General features: G+C 46.5%; 1 protein-coding gene across 1 annotated transcript in view; it reads right to left on the bottom strand.

Moving 5' to 3' along the window:
• Nucleotides 1-307: 307 nt before the first annotated feature.
• nwd2 (NACHT and WD repeat domain containing 2) overlaps nt 308-12,017 on the bottom strand; it is a 94,844-nt gene continuing 83,134 nt past the window's right edge. The window contains exons 6-8 of the mRNA XM_036958270.2: nt 9,014-9,164; nt 6,732-7,321; nt 308-4,674 (exon numbers count right to left, since the gene is read on the bottom strand). Coding sequence (XP_036814165.1) covers nt 775-4,674; nt 6,732-7,321; nt 9,014-9,164 — 4,641 coding nt within the window. The 3' untranslated portion in view covers nt 308-774. The remainder of the gene's footprint in view (nt 4,675-6,731; nt 7,322-9,013; nt 9,165-12,017) is intronic.

Below are 12,017 nucleotides of genomic sequence, written 5' to 3'. Positions count from 1 at the left end.
CCAGTTTTATTTCTTCTTTAGCTGTGCTAACATAATTGCAAAAGGGTTTTCTAATGATCAATTAGCCTTTTAAAATGATAAACTTGGATTAGCTAACACAACGTGCCATTGGAACACAGGAGCGATGGTTGCTGATAATGGGCATATGTAGATATTCCATACGAAATCTGCCGTTTCCAGCTACAATAGTCATTTACAACATTAACAATGTCTACACTGTATTGCTGATAAATGTGATGTTATTTTAATGGATAAAAAAAAGTGCTTTTCTTTCAAAAAACAAGGACATTTCGATGTGACCCCAAACTTTTGAACGATGGTGTATATAGTTTAATGTTCAGTACGTATGATTTAATTAAACATAAATAAATACACATTTCTTAACAACGACATTATGGCTTAATGTGCACAACGCAAAGAAATGAACACACGTACAAAGACAATTGGTAAAGAGCTAACCGAAATGGAAATGTGGAAATGGAAAATGGAGAAATGTAAAAATCGACATTGTTCTTCAAATGCAAAAAGGAAAAATGATGTCAAACCAAATAAATATATTTTATATATAAATTAGAACCATACAAAACTACTTGGATTCTAACAGTCGTCGTGTGAAGAAAATGAATAAGCTAACATCATATAGGTTGTTGTGATACATGACTTGAGTGCAGCGTTATAGTAGCAGCCAGCATATAGTAAACTACACAGAGGACATCTGCAGCTGAATCAGGTGGCTGTAAACAAGGGTCAACTGTAGCCCCCCCTACCCCGCTCTCACTGCAACAGTTCACTCTTTTTGGTGGGAGTGGTGGTCTCTGGCTCCCCTGAGTCAGACACATTGATGGGGCTATCCCTGGAGAAGACTTCAGTGGACTCCCTCCACACGCAGTCGGCGATGGTCTTGAAAGTGTGGTTGCCGCACTTGGGCCTTACCTTCTGCGAGGCGTTGTTGACGATCTGCCGGCTGTTGGACGTGGCAATCTTGATCTTGAGTGCGGCATCCACGCGGTCCACCACCGTGTAGGTGCTGATGCTGCCGTCCTCGAAGCCGATGATGATGTTGAGTGCCCGCTGGGACAGGCAGAGGAAGGTGGGCGTCTTGTAGAGGGAGCATGTCCCGATGCTCTTTCCATCCGCCAGACGCATCACGATCAGGTTGGACACCACACCCGCTTCGTCATCTTCATCGCAGTTCCGGAAGCAGATGTAGACCAGGTAGCGCCCGTCCCTGGACAGCTTCTGCCGCCAGATGATACCGGCGGCGTGAACGAGCCTCAGCTTCCCGCTGTGAAGGTCCAACACGTTAATGTTCTCGTCGCCCTTGGAGACAATGCCCAGTTTCCCATTTGGTGAAATCTGGAAGTCTTCCAGGTTTTTGAGGAAGTTAGTAGGCAGCTGGACGCGTCTGCAGACTGACTCGTCCGCCACGCTCCATATAAACACAGTCTCTGTCGATGTAATGAAGACCACGAAGTCAGGGCAGTCGGGAATAAGCTTGAAGTTGACAATGCTAATGCCGTCGTCACAGACAAACTTCTTAGAAATACTGCCTGACCAGAGGCTGACAGCGAGCAGCTTATTTTTAGTAGTTCCCACTAGGAAGGTGTTTGCGGTGGTGATCAGTGCGTTCTGGAGGGTCACCAGTATGTTGCACACTTTGTGTCCGGTGGCCAGCCTCCAGACTCGGGAGCAGTTTTGTTCGCAGAGGGACACCACGAACTGGTCATTGTGGGTCATCAGGAGCTGGGATATCTTCTGTCCGTTGATGCGGAAAATGTTTTCGCCGGTGGACGTATGCCAGATGTACTGGCTGCACTTATCATCCGACGTCACCATGAGATCCCCGGAGGAGGTCAGGACACAGTTCTCCACCGAGCCCTCGTGCTTGAAGACAGTCTCGATGAAGCCTGTGCTGAAGTTCCACTTGTGGATGGCTTCGGAGCCGTCCATTGTGAACACAAAGTCTTCCCTTCCAGAGAGCTGTAAACTCTGGATCCTCTTACCTGTTTTGTCAATGTTGGACATGGCGGTGATGATGTCAATGTCCCAGACTGATAGCACTCCACTGCTGGCCACAGACAGGAGCAGGTTGTGGTGGGTGGACTTGATGAGTTTAATGATGGCCCCAGAGATCTCAATCAGGCTGGCCATGCACTGCCCACTGTCCCTCCTCCACACAAATATGGACGACGTGTTCTCCATGGAGGCCACGATACTTTGGCCATTTTTGGAGAGGACTGCAGCCACGAAACGCTCTGCCCGCTTGGCCTTGAACTTCTCTGCCATCTTCCACAGCTTGGTGTCCAGGACCTCGATGCTCTTGTCTTTGCAGATGAGGATGGAGTGCTGGTCTTCTGACAGCTCAATGCCTACGACCTCGTTCTCGTCCCCCCGGCAGTCGTAATCTTCCATCAGTCTGGGGTTGTTGATCTCTTTGGTGTTCCACACCGACAGGCTCCCCTCATTATCGATCATCACCATCTGGTGAATGGTGTCCAGAACTAAGATGGACTTGACGAATCCCCCGGAAAACTCAGACGTGACCGTGGCTAGCTTGTCCCCGGTGCCCAGATGGAAGATGGACGTGGTGTTGAGATACTGACCACAGAAGGCATACATTCCATCCGGGGAGCATTGGACGCAGGTGACCTCGTACCAGCAGTGGAACTGGTAGAGGGGCCAGCCGTAGAGCAGATCGATCACATTAACGTCTTTACTGGCCTCTAGCCAGGCCAAGGCATGATGGCTGGCCAGTGTGAATCCGTTGATGAAAGCCACCCCTCCTGTGATACCACAGTGCTTGGAGCCCTTGATGTCGACTTCAGACAGCAGGCAGGACTTATGGTTGTCATAAATGAGCAGCGTATTCTTGGTGGTTGCCACGACCAGGTACTTCTCGTCACTGGTTAGTCTGATCCCCAGGACAACTGAGCGGGCCGTGTCTATCTGCCGGAGGAGCTGCCTGCTCTCCACATCCCATGTGCTGACGGACCCATCGTCCAGGGCCACGAGGACAATGTTGGGGGCTAGGGTGGGCAGGATCTCCACTATCTGCATGTAGCTGGAGCACAGCGGCAGTCTTTCAGGACTGTAGGTGACATCCATGGAGGAGTGGAGGGGCACGATGGAGCAGTACTTGGGGCCGTCCTTGTCGCACTCCAGGAGGAGGTGTCGAAGCTTTGGTAGGGAGGTTACCACAGGGAGGAGCCTCTGCTGCAGCTCTGCAGACAGGGATGCCGGGTTATTCATCACTTTGACCTTGATGCTGCGCAGTGTGGTGGCCAAGAACTTGAGTTCTTTCTCCTGGGAGTAGCTGTAGGCTACGTCGATGTCAGTCAGCGCCTTCTCAAACTGCCCTATCTTGATCATGGTGTAGAGCCAACTGAAGTTCATGATGACCCCGTACATGAGGTCGTCTGTGCGGCCACTCCGAGTCAGGTGGTAGAGGAGCTCTGTCATCTTCCTGTGGTTGACGAAGAAGATGTCAGGCTCCAGGAGGTTGCACTGGAACACCCAGGGCTGCTCAGGGGTCTGCCTGTCATAGGAGTACTTCTCGGCGGATGCTTCTTTGTGGGACGGCTGCTGGGGGTGGGGGTTCTTGTGTTGGGAGATGTTGAGCGAGGCAAAGTGGTTGTTGTCGCAGTGGAATATCTTTTTCCTGCCGCCCGACCACGCCCCCAGGAAGTACTCAGCCAGGAGGCTGTGCATTTGGTGCACGTCCTCCTCATTGCTAAGATACAGCTTCTGGGCGATGAGGTGCAGATGTCTATTGGCCCACACCATCAGAGTAACGTTTCTCACCTGCCTCTCCACCAGGTACCCCTCCAGTTCCTCTTTCAGCCTCGCCACCAGGTCATAGGAGATCCTCAGCGGGTTTTTTAGATTTGAACTGACCATGATGTCTCCCAGCACACTGTTATCCAGTGACAAAATATCCTCCAGCTCTACCTCCGTTAAGCCCGCCTTGGCCATGGTAATGTATCCCAGCGCCCTGAACACGAACCGCTGCCCCAGCTTGTTCTCCACCGAGTAGAAGAGCTGCTCGATGCTCTCGTGCACGGTGGAGCACAGCGAACGGTCGTCCACGTCCTTGTGCGAGCGCCAGTGTACCACCTCCCGGTAGACGAGGTTGACGAACATGGGTAGCGTGCACTTGGCCAGCGCTTCATTGACATAGATCTGCTGTCCCGAGGTCACCTTCCTCTTCAACCCCAGCAGCTGCTGCTTCAGTGTTTGACTACAGGTCTTGCGGTCACGCTGCACCAGCTCTACGTAGCGTCCTTCATCATGGATCAAACAGCGGAGTTTTTGGAGGATTCCGTGCTTGTTGGGTAATGTTGAGACAACGATGCGGACAGTGCGAGGCAGGTGGGCGGGAAGCCACCACAGCTTGCGGGCCTCGTCAGCCTCTGAGAGCTGCTCCAGCGCATCCAGGATGATGACCAGGGGCCGTTGGAAGGAGGACTCCCCAAGGAGGTTGACTAGCAGCTCCGTCATCTCCTGGATCTTGTTGGGCAGAAAGTGGATCAGGCAACGGTAGTTGATGGCTATCTGCTCGCAGATGCTCTGGAGTAGGGTACGCAGATTTGTGGCAAACTCTGAGGAGCCCACGAAGCGGACGATGACTACCGGGTCTGTCTCGGGGCCCATCTCCGTCTGGAGCCACGTGTAGGCCTGGAAATGACAAAGAGAGAGAAGAGAAAATATATTTAGTCACTTTCTCAAGGATGGTTGTCTTACATGAAGGAGCTCTGTGAAGAGATACGCAACTCAGAGAGAGAAAACATACAAGGCCATGTTTTCAATAATGGATTGCATTTATAAAACAGTTTTCAAAGCCTCAAAGCGCGTTCCACTGTAAGGGAAGGGTTATCTAACCGGAAAAAGCTCTGTGAAAAAAATGTGATATACAGTTTTGTCGTTCATTTTGTGTTATTGTGTAATTTCTAATTGGCTTTAGCTTTTTGCAATCATTTTTACCCAATCAATATTTACTCTGTGTGACTCAGAAGACAACATACAGTTCTACTAACGTGGAGGGAGCTTGAATTTCTATTCGGAAAACATTGGGCGTGATGTGATGCCAAGGTTAGAGCAGTGTACAGAGGACAGAGGTCTGCTTCAATACCAGGTATTCTGTCTCCTGGGGACATATACTTTACAAATAGAACCGCAATGAATGTGAACTCAGTTTGTAGAGTTGATACATTATTCAAGAGATCCTGTTTTAAGCTGTCCTCTCCTCGCCAAGGCCATGAGGTAAACAGAAAAACAACAAGCCAAAATGTAAACATTTTCAAGAGTTAGATAGACGTTGCCTGATCCCAGATCTGAGGACGACTGGCCAGTCTGGTGCCCAGTGCATATCTCAGATATGTGAGTCTAAAAATGCCTGATCCCAGATCTGTTTGTGCTATAGTCTACTTCATTGTCATTGTCAAGTCAAATCATGTTTTGCACAAGAACTCTACAAGGAATTGGCATGAGTGCAGAAACAGACTGGCAGCCATGCAGGCTAAGATAGAAGAAGTATCCAATGACTTTCCCAACATGAGAAATATTTCATGAATCAGTGTTGCTCCCTGTTTCCCTTGTTTCATACATATTTATAGTTTCATTCAATCATTCACCAAGGCCCCCTGCTGTGATTCCTAGAATCCCTTCCTAGACAATAGCAGTGTGTGTGTGTGTGTGTGTTAGTGCGGGTGTGTGTGTGTTAGTGCGGGTGTGTGTGTCTACATGTGGGACTGGGACTGTGTGGATTCTATTGTACGTGACACGCATGGCACGTAGAATCCAGGGGCCTCATTTCTGACCGTAAATGTCACACTAAATATCTATGTGGCAACTCCAAGGAGACCAGGTCTCAGAGCTCATCATGACAGATATACAGTTAGTGACTAAAATCTGTGACAGTCTGTGACAGTCTGCTCTGGTCGACAGGCTGTCAACAGATCCCCCCCTCTCCCTCCCTCCCTCCCTCCCTCCTTCCCTCCCTCCCTCCCTCCCTCCCTCCCTCCCTCCCTCCCTCCCTCTCTCCCCAGAAGCAGCAGGGAGAAGAAAATAAAGGAGAAGGCTTTTATATCTACTATATCTAGCACTCTGATCTATGTGACAACTCTGAACAATCTATGTCACCTGTGATAAATTAACTGTCAACTGTGAGATATTAGAGGTGAAGAATCTATTATAAAGGTCAAGAAGCAGGGCAGAGTGACTGCACTGTGTGGGCTCCCTTGCAACATGACCCTAACATGACCTGGGCAAACAGACGGCCCAGTAACAGACAGGCCAGTAAGTGAACAGTGACCTCGCACGCACACACACACACACACACACACACACACACACACACACACACACAGACACACACACACACACATACACACATATACATCCTCACACACACACACACACACACACACACACACACACACACACACACACACACACACACACACAAAGATAGGCACAAGTGCATAGTTGATGGATAGACTTACATGCAGCTAACTAACACAGATGGATAATGCATGCGTAACGAGCACATCTACACCCTTGCGTACTCTTACACACAGACAGACGCACTCAAGCGGACGAACACAGATAGACCCCAAAATGTACATTATCCCTCACACAAATGCCTTATTGTGATTGATAAAGCCTTTCATTTTATTGTTGCAACATCTAAACCAGGAAGTCCCATTAAGACCCCCAACAGTACAGTCAATCACCTGTTTGGCCACCTGGGCCAGCAGCAGTGTCTTCCCCGTGCAGGGCCCACCGTAGACCACCAGGGGGCTCATCCTACTCCCTTTAGACGGCAGCAGATACTCCTGCACCAGGTCCAGCGTCTCGCTCTTATAATCGTAGAAGGCAGAGAAGTTCTTACACAGGGAGAGGTGCTGGAGGATCTCGTCGTACAGGGGGTCGGTCTCTGTGTCAAAGTTCTGCTGGACCGTGGCCTGGATGATGTCCACCATATCCTCGTAGAACTGTTTACACAAGCCTTCAACGTAGTGGCTCTCCACTTCCTGGGAGTAGCCTAGCTTCATGTCGCAGTGCGTCACAGAGGAGTAGACCCGGAGGTTGGACGAGGCCACCACCGTGGGGATAAACTCGTCTCGTACTTTTAAAAGACGTTCGTAGGCTTCCTGGTTACGCATGACGCGGTCCTCGGCGACGACGATGTCCATGTACTTGGCCATCTCCGGGAGTTTGGCGTGCCGGTCGAAGTTGGAGATCTTGCGGATATAGCAGACACACTTCTTGAGGAAGGCAGGCGTTTGTTTGCCCAAGGCAAAGTCCAACTCATCCTCCAAGGCTGAAAAACGGGAGAGAAAAAACAAACAAACAATCAATTAAAAGTTAGAACATTTTTGTCCTTGAAGAAACTTGCTATATAATATTTCTGAGGAGTTAGGCTAATCCACACATGATTTGCAGTCTTAAAATTTTTCAAAATTACGTGAGTTATTGTTTCTGAACCCACACTATAGGCCTACTACTTTTCTAAGTAGCTTGAAGAAAAGGCTAGCACTGGGTTCTGTTGTGAGCTCCTAAGCTTGCCTTCAAAACAGACTTGGGAGATTTGCGAGTCTTTAAGTGAAGCCACACAGATTCTGGCAGTCTTTTTTTTAGCCTGCTTTTAGTCTGCGATTAGATATGTTTCCCCCTAAGCCTTTTTTGAGACGGTTGATACAATCACATAACCAACATTGCAGCCCCCCGACCCCCCCACACCCCTCCCCCTCAAAGAGCCGGTTCTACTGAAACTCTGCCAGCATCTCCCGTGTCGCCCACACTGCAGCGTGCTATAGAGTAGACGGTGAGAAAAGACAGAGGGGAAAGAAAAGGGTGGAGATAAACGTTGTTTGAAGCTCGGTACAGTCAATTAACTGGCATACTGAATGTCTTTTTTCTTCCCCCGTACACATAAGCATTGGCTATGCCTTTGAACAAATCAAGCATAGAAATCTGCATGGTAATCAAGTAAAATGACTTTGTGTGAATTTGTCCACAGCGTATATATATATATATATATATATATATGGCTCAGCAGGGGAACATAGCAGGAAACAATCCCCAAACTCTCCCTATATTCATTACAAAACAGGCTGCTGCTAGCAGTGTTGCTGCGTTCTCTCTAGGTACAAACACCTAGCCTACAGAGAAACCCAGCCGCACCCATGATGCATCAGAAAGGCTACAGAGAAACCCAGCGGCACCCATGATGCCAATGTCCCACAAAACTCAACCAACATCACATCAGTCTAGAAAGGCTACAGAGAAACCCAGCGGCACCCATGATGCCAATGTCCCACAAAACTCAACAAACATCACATCAGTCTAGAAAGGCTACAGAGAAACCCAGCGGCACCCATGATGCATCAGAAATGCTACAGAGAAACCCAGCGGCACCCATGATGTCCCACAAAACTCAACCAACATCACATCACCCTATAACGGCTACAGAGATATGCCCGAGAAACACCTTGCAGACACCGGAAACACACTTACTTCCTCTTTCACCCTCAAAATGGGTGACAGTGTCCAATTCAATCAGAGATCATTACATTAACCCAAAACGGAGTGACTTTTAGTGTGATTAGACCCAATTTTGGAATACTTTAGGAGCCCTCTAGGGCAGACCTACTTTAAATTGTAAACACAGAGCGATATTTTTTTTTAAAGGGGATATATATATATCTAGTCTGCATGTGTCGGTTTATCTCTATGTTCCGTATCAGTAGAAACTCCCTGATGGTACATTAGCTCATGAGAAAAACTGATTGCTACCACAAAATCATCATAATAATGACTTAACTGATTTAACTAAAGCCTTCCCCAGTTAAATGTTTTAGGAGGTCAAATGAACGCACACACACATATCTTGGTTGTACAATGTAGCTCAGTAAAACAAGAAAACGCCACAACACTAAATAACACAATATACTATACTGAGTTTGATGGTTTAACACCATAGAAGAAGAAGGGGACAGGAGTAGCAGAATACCAGAACAGAGGAATTTCTTGGCCTGAGGGGGCTTCATGGTGCCCTTCTCCTGGAGCTGCAGGACAGACCTACGAAAGATCCCCTTGATCTCCTCAGACACGTTCCTCCACGCCTTGTCGTTCTTCGTCTTGGCTGCACTGCTCGACTCCATCTGTAGAAGACAGGGAGATAAAGGGAGTTTTTTAATGTTGAAATTGACGCACAGTTCAGCTTTTTGTTGTTGGAACATATAGAGTAGATTAAACAATAAGTAACTAGCTCGATTGGTATGCTTTTGATGATTTTAGACGGCAGAGACCAGAGACCTGTGTACAGCTGTGTACAGCTTCTTTTTTTTTGGGAAGGCAAAAGGAAGGAACTTAAAGATAAGTTGGTAAATGGTAGAAACTGTTGAAGTTGTTTGGGCCTACAACAAATCAATGCAATATAGTGCAGAACTGGACCACACAGAGATAGTATAGAGGACATCTATATCTGCTGATACCAATAGAACTACAGTAGATATCCTTTTTTCAATTTTTTATTTTACCTTTATTTAACTAGGCAAGTCAGTTAAGAACAAATTCTTATTTTCAATGACGGCCGGGTTAACTGCCTGTTCAGGGGCAGAATGACAGATTTGTACCTTGTCAGCTCGGGGGTTTGAACTTGCAACCTTCTGGTTACTAGTCCAACGCTCTAACCATTAGGCTACCCTGCCGCCCCGCCAATCCTTGGAGAGCAGTGGAGGCTGCTGAGGGGAAGACGGCTCTTAATAACGGCTGGAACGGCGCGAATGGCATCAAACACATAGAAACCATGCGTATTTGATACCATTCCTATGATTCAGCCTCAGGCATTACCACGAGCCCGTCCTCCCCAATTAAGGTGCAACCAACCTCCTGTGCTGGAGACAGGAAGTTCATGAGATTCACGAGAGAAGGTTCCAGCAGGCCAACTGTGCTGTTCTCCTCCATCAAACCTCCAACCAAGAGGAGGAGCCGCATTGAGTGACACAAGCGCTAAATGTTCAGCTAGCCAAAGTCGGCATGCTAAAAGCTAGTACTGTAGTGACAAGGTGACCGTCACACAGGCATGGACAAACGTTCAGCTACCCCGCTACTGTGTACTTATAATGCTTTACTTAACTAACTAGCCCGAGGACTGTAGTGACAAGGTGACCGTCACACAGGCATGCACAAATCAAATCAACTCAAATCAAATGTTATTTGTCACATGCGCCAAATACAACAGGTGTAGTCGACCTTACAGTGAAATGCTGAATACAACAGGTGTAGTCGACCTTACAGTGAAATGCTGAATACAACAGGTGTAGTCGACCTCACAGTGAAATGCTGAATACAACAGGTGTAGTAGACCTTACAGTGAAATGCCGAATACAACAGGTGTAGTAGACCTTACAGTGAAATGCCGAATACAACAGGTGTAGTAGACCTTACAGTGAAATGCTGAATACAACAGGTGTAGTCGACCTTACAGTGAAATGCTGAATAGAACAGGTGTAGTAGACCTTACAGTGAAATGCCGAATACAACAGGTGTAGTAGACCTTACAGTGAAATGCTGAATACAACAGGTGTAGTCGACCTTACAGTGAAATGCTGAATACAACAGGTGTAGTAGACCTTACAGTGAAATGCTGAATACAACAGGTGTAGTAGACCTTACAGTGAAATGCTGAATACAACAGGTGTAGTAGAACTTACAGTGAAATGCTGAATACAACAGGTGTAGTAGACCTTACAGTGAAATGCTGAATACAACAGGTGTAGTAGACCTCACAGTGAAATGCTGAATACAACAGGTGTAGTAGACCGTACAGTGAAATGCTGAATACAACAGGTGTAGTAGACCTTACAGTGAAATGCTGAATACAACAGGTGTAGTAGACCTTACAGTGAAATGCTGAATACAACAGGTGTAGTAGACCTTACAGTGAAATGCTGAATACAACAGGTGTAGTAGACCTCACAGTGAAATGCTGAATACAACAGGTGTAGTAGACCTCACAGTGAAATGCTGAATACAACAGGTGTAGTAGACCTTACAGTGAAATGCTGAATACAACAGGTGTAGTAGACCTCACAGTGAAATGCTGAATACAACAGGTGTAGTAGACCTCACAGTGAAATGCTGAATACAACAGGTGTAGTAGACCTCACAGTGAAATGCTGAATACAACAGGTGTAGGAGACCTTACAGTGAAATGCTGAATACAACAGGTGTAGTAGACCTTACAGTGAAATGCTGAATACAACAGGTGTAGTAGACCTTACAGTGAAATGCCGAATACAACAGGTGCAGTAGACCTTACAGTGAAATGCTTACTTAAAAGCCCTTAACAAACAATGCAGTTTTAAGAAAAATAAGTGTTAAGTAAAAAATAGATAGGTACAATAAAAAAAAAAAAAGTAACAAATAATTAAAGAGCAGGAGTAAAATAACAATAGTGATGCTATATATTTTCCAAACACAGGCATGGACAAACGTTCAGCTACCCGTTAGAGCAGGGGTGTCAAACTCAAATACCCAGTGGGCCAAAATGTAAAACCTGAACAAAGTCACGGGCCAACATTGAACAAATTAACCTTTTAATATGGACCCAAACAAGTTTTGCTTTAACATTGAATATGGAACAAGCATCGCTTATTACCATACAATATATAATTTAATAGTGGAGACATGCAAAATCGAATTTCAAATGAAAAAACACATCAATGGCATTTATTTATTAAATAAATAAAATTTAAATAAAAATTGTATGCCTCTTTTCTATTTGCAGCCTTCTGATTTAAATACCAAAATAAACTTTTTCCACTGGCTAATAATTTTACAAATAAAATGATAATAAATCAATCAACCATTCAAGCCCATGCCTTGTAGCAAGAAAAAGTGCATAAAGAAAACGTTAATTATTGCACACTGGTCTAATCTGATGTGCCCAAGCCAGATACCTGGCATCTCTTCTTGGATGCTAGTTCATCAATGTCTGGGCTCAAGCTCTG

The sequence above is a fragment of the Oncorhynchus mykiss genome, chromosome 21 (genome assembly GCF_057628025.1).
Source record: "Oncorhynchus mykiss isolate SJ-2025 chromosome 21, ASM5762802v1, whole genome shotgun sequence".
NCBI classification, from domain to species: Eukaryota; Metazoa; Chordata; class Actinopteri; order Salmoniformes; family Salmonidae; genus Oncorhynchus; species Oncorhynchus mykiss.
This window is presented reverse-complemented; position numbering and strand designations above follow the sequence as displayed.